Here is a 14301-nt window from a genome sequence, read left to right as displayed (position 1 = left end):
GTATTATTTTAGATTTTTGATATTTAAGCATTCAGTTGTGATATTATATTTTCTTTTTCATAACTGAATTTTGAATTCCATGTATAGAATTCCCTAGTATGAGCCAGGTTCTATAAAGCTGTGCACCCAAATTTTCAATTAACCTGCAAATCTGGGCATGTAAGCCTGATTCCTGTCTCTGGTCTGATTCCTGTTCTCCTGATGCTGAAAAATGCTGCCCTGAGAAACAAGGCTGACCTTGTCAAAAGAGTTTCTTGGATGGTACGCTGCTGAATGTGGCCTGGAGGGGAATTTTGTTGGAGCAATTTTGGTCTTTGTTTCTCTAGAGTGTTGCTGCACTATAAGAAATTGTACTCCTCTGCCTCACTAGTGAATAAAAGTCCCCAAACTTATGGGGTAAATTAATTTTTAGTGCAGTTAGCAATTTAGGGTGCTCTCTTGCCAGTTCCTGTCTTCTGTTTTTCTCTCATACATTTTGGCTTGCATCATAGTGCATTTAAGTACCTCTAGCCCTTCAAATTAACTATTGTCGATCCCCAATATAGGTTGACACACATTCTAAATAACAGATTTCATACATTATTACAATTTTAAAAGGTATGTGTGCATATATGTATTTCATCATTTAATGTTCTTTGCATTTACTTTCTCTATTTTCTTACATCCACATTTTTGGATGCATTAATTTTATAATTAAGTGGCAGTCTATTATTTGTTTAAAGTCAATTATAAGTTTATTAGTTTTTGATTTTATCAATTTAACTTTGTTGTTTTAGTATGCAACTTTTTAATGATTTTTATGTCCTATATATTTTGAGGGGCATAATAAAAAAAATATGTCTGTTTTGTGCCTAGGGTGCTAGTCGTCCAAAGTCAGCAACGACTAAAGTTCATTCTCGAAAAATACGTCCAAAATATATTTTTTTTCAAAAATACTTCTACATCCAGCCGTTTGATCATCCAGACCACTAAGGGCTCCTTTTATCAAGGTGCGTTACGGGGGTTAGCGTCTCGGACATTTCATCACGCGCTAACCCCGCGGCACACCAAAATACTAACGCCTCGTCAATGGAGGCGTTAGTGACTAGTGCAGCAGGTGGTTGAACGTGCGGTATTCCACGCGTTAACTGCCTACCGCAGCTTGATAAAAAGAGCCTTAAGTTGTCTATCTTTATACTGCATTCTCATCCAAAAAATCGTTCAAGTCCCAAACGCCTAAAAAAAAGACCTTTTGGACCTGGGAGGGACCAGCAAAGTGATGAAATGGTCACCCAGACATGGTAACAGAGTAGTGGGGCACCTTACAAGGCACTGAGTGGACTCACATGTTCTACCATAAATGTAGTGATTAGAGTGGCTTATGGGTCTGGGTCCTCCTCTCTATGATTCACTAGCCCACTCACTTAAGACACCTGTGTGCAGCTCTAATAGGTTTCCCCATACCAGATGCTGCTGTTTTAGAGACAGGTATGTACCTTTTTATTCTTATTTTTGTGTGGTGGAAGGGGGCCAGTGACCACTGGGGGAGTGTGGGGGTGTCTTACCTTGATGCATGCGGTGGCCATCTGATCATTTTAGGTACCTTTGTGGCACTCAGACCCTTCTAAAACAGGTCTAGTTCCATCCAGGATGTCTTGCAAAATGTTTATCACTGCAAGATGTCCATGTCTAACCCGCCCATAACACACCTCCATCACATCCATCTCGTGCTATGGACGCACTAAGGCTGGAAGACCTCACTAAATGTACAGAAAGATGGTTTTGGTGATTAGGATGTCCATGTGCCATATTTAGGATGCTTTTTGGCCATCTATGTTAGTCCAGTGAGTTTCCAGGGTTTTTTTTGTAAGTTATTTTTCCTACCATACAAATAAATTGGAAACTCGTTGGACTAAGGGCTCCTTTTACGAAGGCGCGTTAGGGTCTTTACGCGTGGAATAGCGCACTAGCCGCTTCCTTTTGAGCAGGCGGTAGATTTTCGGCTAGCGCGCGCTAATCTGGTGCGTGCGCTAAAACGTTTAGCGCACTTTCGTAAAAGGATCCCTAAGTGTATAGCCCTCAATGGAGACTATGTTGTTTAACTTGCTTTTTTAACAAACTTTTCAAATCACCCTCATAATTCACCAAAAATGGGGCACTGCAAATAATAGAACTATTGAAAGGTTCCATGGTCCTCTTGTTAACAAACAAGGTCCCATCTATGTCACTTTCAGATAGCAAAAGATATCATCACTTTCAGACAGTTGTCAATGGTAGACAGGACAAGAAAGAGCTAAATAGGGAGATTACAGAACCTTTCTTGCAAATCCAAGGATCTGTAATCTCCTCATTTAGCTCTTTCTCGCTAATCCAAGGATCTATTAGTCTTCTATTTAGCATATAGTTTTGACTTTACCTACACATATAGAATGAGGGATATAACTCCAAAATCATTTAAAGCAGGGGCAACCAACCTCGGCCCTTGCCAGATCAGGTTTTCAGGATTTCCCCAATGAATATGCAGGAGATCTATTTGCATACAATGGAAGCAGTGCATGCAAATAGATCTCATGCAAATTAATTGGGGAAATCCTGAAAACCTGACTGGATTGAAGCTCTTGAGGACTGATGCTGGACATCCCTGGTTTAAAGCATCTTTTAAAAATCCTTAGAACTACCTTAAATCATCCTAGCACTTTCAGATTAATTATAGGCAAAATTATTAGGGTTCACAGACACAGGGGTACAAAGACTATAATTTAATACAGGGACTGAAAAGGTCCCATTATTGCTAGTGAATAGGATGATTGCTCACATAAATTCAGAACAGTGTAGAGAAACTTACAAAAGAGTCACAAAATTCATGCTAAATTAATTACTTTTAAAACACTAACAAACTTGTATTCACTAGCTGCAGTTTAATAGATTTCATCATACAATTGAAATGTGTGGGTGGAGCAAGGACTTTAAAAAATATCATGCTGAATTCTATTTGAATTCATTGTACAAGTACCGGTATATGCTGTAATTATGTAAATAGTGGCTTTATTCATGCTTTGGTAGTCCATAACCTTCAATTTCATGGAAAAATACAAGTATTTTTAATCCTTGACCCATTACATGACTAATAATAGCTGACATTAATTAACAATAGCAATGGTTTTGTTGAAAAGAAAATCAAACATCCCTTTCCCCCTTTTTGTCTGGAGCTTTTGCGAAACTGACAATAAAGCATTTCAGGACAATAGAAGCACAAGCCTGCTTCTGATTTGCCCTAGGTCCCGTTCAGACTTATCTACCATAGAAAGGCTACTTTTGTTGATTTTTTTAAAAATGTATTTTCACCGCTTTAAGTAAATTCAGTTTAATACCTGTGTAATAATCTTTGCTTGCTTAATGAGCATCAGGGTAGGTTACTTTTACTCATTTTATAGGCCCTTTTACTAATGTAACCAGATTGTTACAAACTAAAAATACCTGAAAAAGGAGGGGGGGGGGGAAGGCAAGGCTCTCCAGACCCCTGAGACTGCCCAAGTCTGATTGAGGGCTGCTTCTGACCCTAATCCCGGGTCCAGATATGGATCTAGTGATCACATCAGATCCGGAAAGTCACAGCCGTTCCTGATCGCTGGAGCTAAAATGCCCAGGAGAGAAAGCCCAGTAAGACAGGTGCAGGCCTTTTCTAAGACCTGGGCCATGTCGATGATGTCACTGCGCATGTGCACGCTGACATCATTGATGACGCCATGCACATGAGCAAAATGGGGGAAGGCCGACAGAAGCTCTGGGGTGAATCTCAGAGATGTTTTATATTCTGTCACCAATGTTTTAAAATTGAAAGGTGGTAGGAGGTAGCCCGGAGGGGGGTGGGGGTGCAGGAAGGAGAAAGGAGTCTTCTGGTACCAGCCCGAATTGTGCATAAGCTGTTTATAAATGCACAATATTGTGCATATTTTAATATTAATTTGGCCCCAGGGAGTGCTGAGAAATGGAAAGGAGGGCTGCAATGGACCTGCAAATGGTGTTTTTGGTGCCAAAACCGGCGCATGCCCAGAACAGTATAGGAGAATGACAAAGGAGACCAATTCTTAAACATATATAAAATAATATAAGAATTCAAAGTTTAAAATAATTTATGTGGCTAGCTCAAGTGCTGCAGCTATCCTGAGCAGTGCTATATATTTGTTACATTGCAAAAAATGTTAAGTTTCAAGTTTCAAGTTTATTAGTTATTTGATTAATCGCCTATCACAATTACTAAGCGATGTACAAATAATAACATAAATTTTTAAAATATACAAAAAATACAAGGTAAACAAAAACAACAATATAAAAATCATTAAAAACTGACAAATTAAAACCAGGTAATTAAAACTATTACAAGGAAACAATGGGGTAGAAGGGAAAGAAATACAATTTATGATAGGAAAGAGAGAACAATTAAGGTAAAATGCAAAAGGAGTGGGAAAAACATAAAAGTATTGGAAATAAAATACTTAAAAAGGTAAAATAGAGAGCAGATAGAAAGAGCAATTAGCGTTTCAATTAGATATTGAAAGCATCTTTAAAAAGAAAGCTCTTAAGTTGGCTCTTGAATTTATCCAGATTCTTCTCCTCTCTTAAATAAAGTGGAAGTGAATTCCAAATCTGTGGTGCCGTAACAGTAAAAATGTCTGTTACTGTCGCTTTAAATTGGTAGAAGTTGCTCAGTAACAAAAAAGATTCTTTCAGGTTAAATATTGAAATATTTTGGCAGAATATTAATTCTGGAGTTTAACACAGTTGGATTAAGTGATGTATTCTCAAAAACAAAAGTATTAAAGTTTTAAACTAATTTAAAACTGCATTGGAAAGTAATGATGTCTTGTACTTATGAAAGGACTTCCCTGATTGACTTGCTGGCTTATAACAGTTGGGAAAACAACTGAAAATTGTACTTTGTGTATATGAGGGAGTATTTATGGAAAAAAGTGAAGTATTTGTATGGAAAATTTAATAAAACATTGAACGATTGATGAGGAAAGCTTGCGTACTAGTTTAAAGGTTGGTTTAGATTTTTTTTGTAAGGGAGAATAAGGGCTCCTTTTACAAAGGTGCACTAGGGCCTTAACGCATGGAATAGCGCACGCTAAATTGCCGTGTGCGCTAGCCGCTACCGCCTCCTTTTGAGCAGGCAGTAGATTTTTGGCTAGCGCTAATCCGGTGCGTGCGATAAAACCGCTAGCGCACCTTCGTAAAAGGAGCCCTAAGTCTTCTGATAGACTGAAGGTTAAACCTGAGTAAAAATATCTGAATTTCTGGCACAAGTAATTTATACTAGTCTTTATTTACTAGGAAATTTAAATGTTTTAAAAGGAAATTGGTTCTCTGAAGAGATATTTAGCTTTTTGGAAACCTAAGGGACTTTTCCTTATTTAAAGTTTAGGAAAAAAACCTGTGAATAGTCGCAGCTTATTATAAAAGCAGCCTATTATAATTTATTTACTGGAGCTGATAACAGTTCCTTTTAAATAGTAAAATGGAAGAATTTTGATTTTATTTCTTGAAGTGTCAGTAACCTCTTGACTATCTGACCCTGATTAACTGAGGATTAAAGCAGCCAAAGCTGCTGAATATCAGTTCTGCTAAATTTTCTGGAAAGAGATAATGTTTGGAATAAATGTGGTTTGATTGAAAACTGATGCATGCATGTATTTACACATGGAAAACTTGAAGAACCAAAAATTAAAGAAGATTCAGCTCTCTTATAGCTAGAGTAGAGAAAAGAAAAATAAGAACAGACAGGATTTTAGTCAAAGAAAATAATAATCTTTTATTTCATAGCTAACCAAAACAGTATTTAGGCATCCTGAGCTGGCAGTCAAATAAGAAGCACACACTCAGGCAGTTAGGGTATTTTTCCGTTTATTTTTATTTTGGTGAGAGAGGTATAGGAAGAAGATATTGAGGAAGAGAAGAAGACAAAGAGGTACCTAAAGAAAGAAAACAAAGATAAGAAAAGTCATCTAAAGAAGAGAAGACATTTTATTCGCATGTGAAAGACTCTACTTACCTTTAATTCTAGTCACTGTGACACTGAAGGACAGAAAAATAAAATATTTGGTTATAACTGAACTTTAAAGACTGGTTTCCAATAAATATGAGAAATATTTATTTTGAAGATACTTACTTGTGAAAGTCTCTGGAAAGCTTATGGTATAAGAGAACAGTAATGCAGTTAGTATGTAATGACACTGGATCCAGTTAGGAATAGTTTCATTAGTACTTTATAACTTATTGGATATTTTAAACTGATCTTAATGATTTTAATGTTTTTTAAAAACAATATTTATTGAATAAATGCAATAAATTTATATGTGCACTATTAAAAGGAATCTTTCAAATTATTTAAATTCTTTAAGATTTGTAACACCACATCTGATTTTCAACACATATTTAGTCCTAGCCAGGTTCCCCTACACCAGTGGTCTCAAACTCAAACCCTTTCCAGAGCCACATTTTGGATTTGTAGGTACTTGGAGGGCCGCAGAAAAAATAGTTAATGTCTTATGAAAGAAATTACAATTTTGCATGAGGTAAAACTCTTTATAGTTTATAAATCTTTCCTTTTGGCTAAATCTTAACCTTTTCCTATCGTAATAAATTTTACGTTACGCTGGTTCCAATTGTAATTATTTTAGCAAAGTTTTGTATTATTCACCGTTATCATTTACGGCTATTGTAAAGATAATATAAATAAGTCATAAGTCTGTAAATTCAAATATTTTGTGTTCCTGTCGTGTACTGTATGTCCCATGCTATGGGACATACGATGGCAACAACATTTTTGGAATGTCCCGTCAGCCGGGACACACGATAGGAAAAGGTTAATAATAACATTGTAATTTATAGCTAAAGAGACATATGATCAAGAAACTGTTTTATTTTATTGTTGTGATTATGACAAACATACACAGGGCCTCAAAATAGTACCTGGCGGGCCGCATGTGGCCCCCGGGCCGCGAGTTTGAGACCACTGCCCTACACTATTCATAAATTTAAGAATGGCTAGTGTTGTTTTTTGGTTTTTTTTCTGAGCTCTCTCTTTTGGCCTGGTGTTGAGCTGAGCCACTTGAATACCATGACTACACGACTACTGAATAGCAGCTACAGTGCTTGGCTGTGAGAGAGGGGTCTACAGAAAGTACTAAATACCGTATTTTTCACTCCATAAGACACACTTTTTTTCCACCCAAAAGTGGGTGGAAATTTTGGTGCGTTTTACATAGCGAAGATACAAAATTTGTACTCCCCCTTAGCATTGTAAAACACCCTCCCGCTGCTGCCACACCTTTTCAAAACACTCCTCCCCTCCATCTCTCATCACTGCTGCCGCACTTTTTCAAAACACCATCCCCACCTCCGCCTCTCAGCACTGCCGCCGCATCTTTTCAAAATACCCTCCCCCCTAGCACCGCCGCCGCCATCATCATCGTTGGTACCTTTTTTAAACAGCCTGGTGGTCCAGCGGTATCCCTCCCTCGCTAGACGGCTCATGTACTCAGGTCAGGAGCACGGATGTGAGGAGCAAGCGTTACGTGCTCCCCCTTGGGCCCGCCGCTGCTTTCTGAATGGTGATGTCATTTCTCGCAGGACTCGCGAAAACTGACGCCAGCCATTTGGAATGCAAAGACAGGCCCAATTTGGGAGCGCGTAACACTTGCTCCTCATATCCGCGCTCCTGACCTGAGTACGAGAGCCATCTAGCAAGGGTGGGAGGGATTTTAAAAGGTATTTTTTTTATGCCCCTGATGGTTGTTGGTTGTTTTTTGTTTTTTTCTGTGCTATGGCACTTTGGGGGATCATGAACACTATATAGCTTTTTCATTCTTTGTGTATCTCTTATTTGTATATTCTATCTGACTTAATTTCTTGGATTGTTTGGCAGTCACATAAAGGAGGGTGGGGAGGGTGGGATTGGGGAGTCTTGGATTCTAGGGGTTTGGGCCTGTCCTTTTGTCTGTCTGAAAGGCAGGTTGGTACTTGGGGATGGGCTTTTCTAGGTTAATGAAAACTTGTATTAGGCACTATTTGAACCTTGCTGCTGCATCCTTTATGTTATCACTTGTTGTGTGTGTTCTGTATTTGCATATGATGGATTGGTGTTTTTGTTTGGCTAGACTACTGTTGTTCTCTGCGGTTTATTGTACACTTTTTGCTGTTGCCTAGTAAAAACATTATATACAAAAAAAGGTACAGGGTGGGATGGGTGTATGATTTAAAAGGTACGGGTTTAAAAAAAAAAGGTACAGGGGATATGATTTAAAAGGTGTTTAAAAGGGTACGGGGGTATGGGGAATGATTTAAGATACTGGGAAGCTATGTGGGGGGCTTGGTGGATGATTTAAGATACTGGGGATATGTGGGGGCATGGAGAGATTTAAGGTGCTGGGGATACGGGGGGTATGGGGGGATGATTTAAGGTACTGGGGGTACATGGGAGGTATGGGACCTGCCAGCCTGCCTGTCACTAGGCTACTAGGTCTGCCTGCCTGCCCTGAGCCCTGTCTCTGCCTGCCCTGTGCCTTGTCTCTGCCTGCCCTATGCCCTATCCCGGCATGCCCTGTGCCCCGTCCCAGTCTACCACTAGACCACCAGAGGGGGAACAGGGTACAAAGCCTGGCCGGGAGGGGGGACAGGGTGTAGAGCCTGGCAAGGAGTGTGGGGTTGAGTGCATAGCCTGGCAGGGAGAATTGGTTCAGAATGTTTTTTTCTTGTTTTTCTCCTCTTAATCTAGGGTGCATCTTATGGTCAGGGGCGTCTTATGGAGCGGAAAAATATGGTATTAGCTTTTTTTTAACTTTGTGTTCTGTGCTGAATCTTTATTACAGCCCTGGAGATGAAGTAAAGTCTTAATTGTATTTACTTCTATGTGAAGGAAATACATGTTGGGGGAGGGGGAAGGCAGCAGCTACCCTAAAGCTAGAATTCCTAAATTTGGGATGCTGGATATGGGATCACAAATTTTGTGACCTCCAGAACCAAAGCTTTGATTCAGTCCCTGCCCCCATCCAGCACCCTGGAGACCTCAGTCTGGAATGTTGGCATCCATGAATGTGGATCTCAGCTAGAGTCCTAGAGTACCGGGTCCTTTGCAGAACTCAGGTCTATATCCCCACATTCAGGAGCCCCATGTCTGGGACATCCACATCCAGGAATCCCAGATTATGAACTTCTGCACCTGGGACCCCAGATCAAAAACTTTCACAGTTTTGCTCAGAAGTCTTAGACCAGGCTTCCTCTGATTTGGAAGTTCAAGGGTAGTGGGTCTCCAGCAAATGAGGTAGAGAACTCTTGTCCTTGAAAGAGCATGTGTTTATAAGCCACCACAAGCCTCTGTCATATTTCCCTCCATATCCATGTCTTTATGATGTACAATATACCATAAGCATTACTGGAAGTTATATAGTTAAGAGTTTTTTCTGCGGTTTTATTGTTTGGACGTTAAGATACATTTCCACGGGTCTGAATATTGGCATCTTTCTACATAATTATAGAAACCAAGAATTGTCTTTCTAGGAATGATTAAAATTACAAAAAACACAAAAATATGAATAAACCACAACAGACTACAGATACTCAGAAAGAAAAACTATATAGAAAATTAGAAAAACAATATGAATTATTATCGCATGGAATAAGATTGTAAATTAGTGCATGCAATCTAGTTAATTTTGAAGGTTTTTTAAGGATCAATGAACGAACCCCCCCCCCCCCCCACACACACACACACACACAAGTCAGCCAATTGAGATTGTAATGATCTTTGGCATAGATTTCCAAGATCCTTTTTCCTTCATTTAAGCACTCCAGCAATGCCTTAAACCCTTTTTGAGTATCTGCTTTCTAGGAATCAGACAGTTAACTTTCCAACCCTATAATATTAAGGGATTCATTTTCAAAAGAGAAAAATGTCCAAAAAATGGCATAAAGTTTTTCTTGATAAAATGCCTAAATCACTGTTTTCAAAATCTATATTTTAGATGTTTTACTAGACTGTTTATCTCCTGTTTATCTAAATTCCAAGGGGGCGTGTCGAAGGAGTGTTTTGGGCAGGCTTAGGGCGGGCCTAGGACTTGAACAATTTGCAATGTTAATGAAACATTTAACAAAACGTCCAAGGCACCATTTAGATATTTGGGGCTAGACCCGTTTTAAAAGCAAATAAAGGCCCAAAAGTTGCCCAAACTGACAAGTAGACCACTGAAGGGATTAAGGCATGACCCCACCTCACTCCCCCAGTGGTCACCAACCTCCTCCCACCACCCAAAGATGTGATAAAAATAATACATACCAGCTTTTATTACAGCTTCAGATGGCCACACAGACAGCTCAGCAGAGCAGAGGGGCATTCTAGGGACTACTGCAATGAATCTCACATAAAAGGTCTCAGGTATACATCTCACCATAACCTTTTTATATTGTATGGCGAGCCCTCTAAAACCTATAGTACCTACATAAAGATGACACCTGCAAGCATAAGGACTATTGTTGTGGTGTACAGATGGATACAGTAAGTTTTGGGTGGGTTTTGGAGGGCTCACCATACAATATAAGCAAGCTATGGTGAGTTATGGTGAGTGTAGTACCCCCTAGTGTTCCTCTGCTCTGCTGAGCTGTGTGGCCAGTTCACTAAGAAAGCTGACTGCTTCTACATCCCAATGGCTAGTATGTGTGCATTTTTCTTTTGGACATTTTGGTTTTGAAAATGGTGAAAAAAGAAAGACATACTAAGTGCAAACTCAATTAGATATGGTCATTTTCTAAAATAAAAGGTAGGTGTTTTGCTGTTTCAAAAATGGTCATTTTCTCTACTTTATTTTTAGACATTTTTACCCAAACTTCCAAACTTGGACTTAAAACATCATATCAAAAATGCCCCTCCACATCTTCTAAACCCCATTTACCCCTTCTGTATTGCAAACCTTAATTTATCAGTTCCAGCTTTGAAACTTGAAATTCGAGCCATTGACAGAGGAAGTGATAAAGTGTCCAGCCAACGCTTCTCATATTTTGGTTCATTAGCTGTGGGTGAAGAAGGTGATGATGGTGCCTGCAAAGAATAAATAATGATCAATGAGCACATGATTTTAGTTCATTCTGCATGGTTAATGTGAAATTCTCTTAGTAAAAGCTTCTCAATTAAACTATTAAGCAAGAATGAACCAAGCAGAGTGAAGGAACATGAGATGACCATACAGTACATAGGAATATCCATTAAAATAGGAAGAGTTGGCTTTTATTTAGATTACAATCAAATTAAATTCTTCATTTAGCTTAGTTAGTGTTTCAGTTTTATGATAGTAGCATGTCACTGGAACAAACTAGCTTACTGTTAGGGCTTGATCTTCACTCCTACTTGATACCATTCATCTAAATTATGGAATAACTTGGACTGCTATAAAAATACCATTATATCCTAAACATAGCTACTTACAACCATCTAGGAAAGATCTGCTGCAATCATGATACATTAATTAGATGGAAACTACAGCATAATATAAACTTCAGTATTTTATTAGTGCTTGAACAATTGCAACCAAACACTAGAGTATAAAAAAACACCTTATTGAGCTAACAAATGTTTTAAAATGCAAGAGCTACTAAGTTCTCTTCCTTAGCTAGTGAAAAGACCTTGGTAGTTTGAAACTTAATTTTCCCAGTGAAAACATAGAGCACAGTTACTTACCTGTAACAGGTGCTATCCAGATATTGTCACAGATGGGTGGTGTCATCCATGGATCCCGGTATGGACAATGCAAAAGTATACTGTCACTTTAAATTCTTTAGAAGTTTCAAGACTGCCTGTATTTCACATGTGTGTGCGACTTCCCACCCAAAGTTGGCTTGCGGGACCATCAGTTCAGTAAACAAGCTAAGAAGCCAACTAGGGGAGGAGGGAGGGTTGTGAGAATATCTGCCTATTGTCCCTGGATACAAGCAAGTAGCATATTCTCACAGATGGGACTCGTTAGCTATTACGAATGGGATGGAGGGAAGTTGGCAACTAAATAGATTTTTTTTTTTTTTTTTTTTTAGAACTGTTTGGCTGAACCGACTATCCCATCTGGAATTAGTCTCCAGACAAAAATGGGATGTGAAAGAATGGAATAGGGATTTAAGAGTCTGCCTTATAAATGTCTATAATGGAGGAGAAAGGGAGTAAATTACTAAAGCTGCCACCACTGTTATTTCAGTTGCTGGAGTACTACTGTCCAGTGGCAGCCCAGCCCGAGCATGGCAGCATGATATGCAGTCAATTGACTATGGAGAGATTGACTTCTTGATTACCAAAGCTCCTAGTCTGTTACGATTAAAGGACAGTAACAGAAGAGTTGTAGTTTGGAAAGGCATAGTTCAATGTAGGCAGCAAGCCAAGACAAGTTTACAGTCCAATAAGTGAAGTACAGTTCTCCCAGGGAGAAAATATGGTCTGGAGAAGAAGGCTGGTAATTCTATAGACTGGCTGAGATAAAAATTGGAGACTACCTTTAGCAGGAAGTTGAGACAAGTGGGAAGAACTATATTGTAAGAAAACGTTATATAAAGTAAATCATGTACTAGAGATCGGAATCCACTAAATTGGTATACAGAATTGATTCAAATAAAGAAGACTGCTGTCTAAGTAAGGTGCTGGAGAGATTAAGTTATAAGTGCTTCAAATGAAGACTTCATCATGTGAAGAGGATCACCTGTGGGCTTTAAGCAACTAGAGGAGGTTGGATTAGAGACTTTGACATCATGAGGCCCTTCATGAAGTGAGAAAGCAATGGACGTGTAGCCAAATGGTTGGTGCTCAAAGGAACTTATACGGCAATGAAGTCTTGAAATATAGTGCTGAAAAGGACTTGTAGAGCACTGAAAGAGGTGAAATAAGCACATAGTGATGTGTTTTTGATTGTTGTCCATCTTAAAAAATATATTTTTTATGAGAGAGAGAAAAGATAATGCAGCACTGATGATATAGGATATATGTTTGGAGTCCAATCTTTTAGGTGACACCTGAAGCAGTAGAATCATCATGTAGAGAGTTGCTCAGAAAGTCATGGTGGTTGACACTTGAAAAGAGAGATGGAATTTATCATGCAAGGGGAGCTAGGAATGAGGCTGCAAAGTGCTGATACTGTCAAAACAATCAAAATGTTTGAAGAGGAATGGGTTCCTTGACATTGAATTGAAGATGTAAAAGTAATCAGGGTTGCATTGGTTATTGTGGAGCCACGAGAATCATGGTGGTTGAATTCTGTTGAAATGTGAATAAGGCTTTCCATATCATAGGGATTCAAGGGAACACATGTAGGAACTTGGTTGTCCAGGCTGGAAGAAATTCAGTGAAATCCAAATGATGAGGAGAGTGCAGACTGGAACAGAAGTGCTAAAGGTTGCGATTGTTGGCAGAGAGGAAGAGACTTCATTGAGGAGAGCCCCAAGTCAAGTAGAGTGGACAGACTAGAGATGAAGTAAGACACCAGTCATGAGGTTGAAGAAATCTGATGAAAATGACTGTTAAGAGTATCTGTTTTTCTGCTAGCTTTGAAGAAGAGAATTGTATTGCCTCTTGACATGAGAAGGGTCTGCATGTCCTTGGTTGATTATGTAGCAAATAGCTAGTAGAAGTAGTAGGAGCAAGAATACTCTGGGTGCTGATACTAGGCTAAAGGATAGCACCCTGTACTGAAAATGAAGTGATCCTATCTGAAAGCAGAGGTGCTTCCTGTGGGCTGCAAGAATGGAGATATGCGTGTGGTCTTCTTTGAGATCCAGAGAGCAAAGCCAGATGTTCTTCTCTAATAGGAGCTGGTGGGTGCCTAGGGACAGCATGTGAAACTTTTCTTGGACTAAGAATTTGTTAAGGGCTCAAAAGTCAAGGAATGGGAACAGTCTTACAGTCTTCTTTGGTATGAAGAAATATTTGGAGTAGAACCCCTGGCCCCTCTGCTGAGAAGGTACTGATCAATGGAAATCAGCTGCAGAAGGTCTAAGAGTTCTTGTTGAAGAAAGGAGGTCTGCTGAAAATTAGAATACTTTCTTGGAGGTCTATGACCTATAAGGCCCAGTTGTTGGTGGTGATTAGGGTCCAACAATGTTGATATTAAGCCAAATGACCATCAATGGGATGAGGAGGAGGAGGAGGGTGGAATGGCAGAACCATGGCTAGACTTTGGATAAGGGAATAATAGAAGCATTGATAATTCAGTGGCCAATTGGATTGCTGGAGGTAACAACACCTTTGTCAAACAGACTTTCAAGGGGAACAGATTAACTCTGTAAAAGTGGGGCGGT

The 14301-nt window shown here is 39.2% G+C and overlaps 1 protein-coding gene across 1 annotated transcript in view; it reads right to left on the bottom strand.

Moving 5' to 3' along the window:
- Positions 1-14301, bottom strand: part of SNTG2 (syntrophin gamma 2) — a 391266-nt gene that overhangs the window by 189823 nt on the left and 187142 nt on the right. The window contains exon 10 of the mRNA XM_033937548.1: positions 10944-11071. Within this exon, the coding sequence (XP_033793439.1) occupies positions 10944-11071 (128 nt within the window). The remainder of the gene's footprint in view (positions 1-10943; positions 11072-14301) is intronic.

Source organism: Geotrypetes seraphini, chromosome 3, assembly GCF_902459505.1.
Source record: "Geotrypetes seraphini chromosome 3, aGeoSer1.1, whole genome shotgun sequence".
Taxonomy (NCBI): Eukaryota; Metazoa; Chordata; class Amphibia; order Gymnophiona; family Dermophiidae; genus Geotrypetes; species Geotrypetes seraphini.
This window is presented reverse-complemented; position numbering and strand designations above follow the sequence as displayed.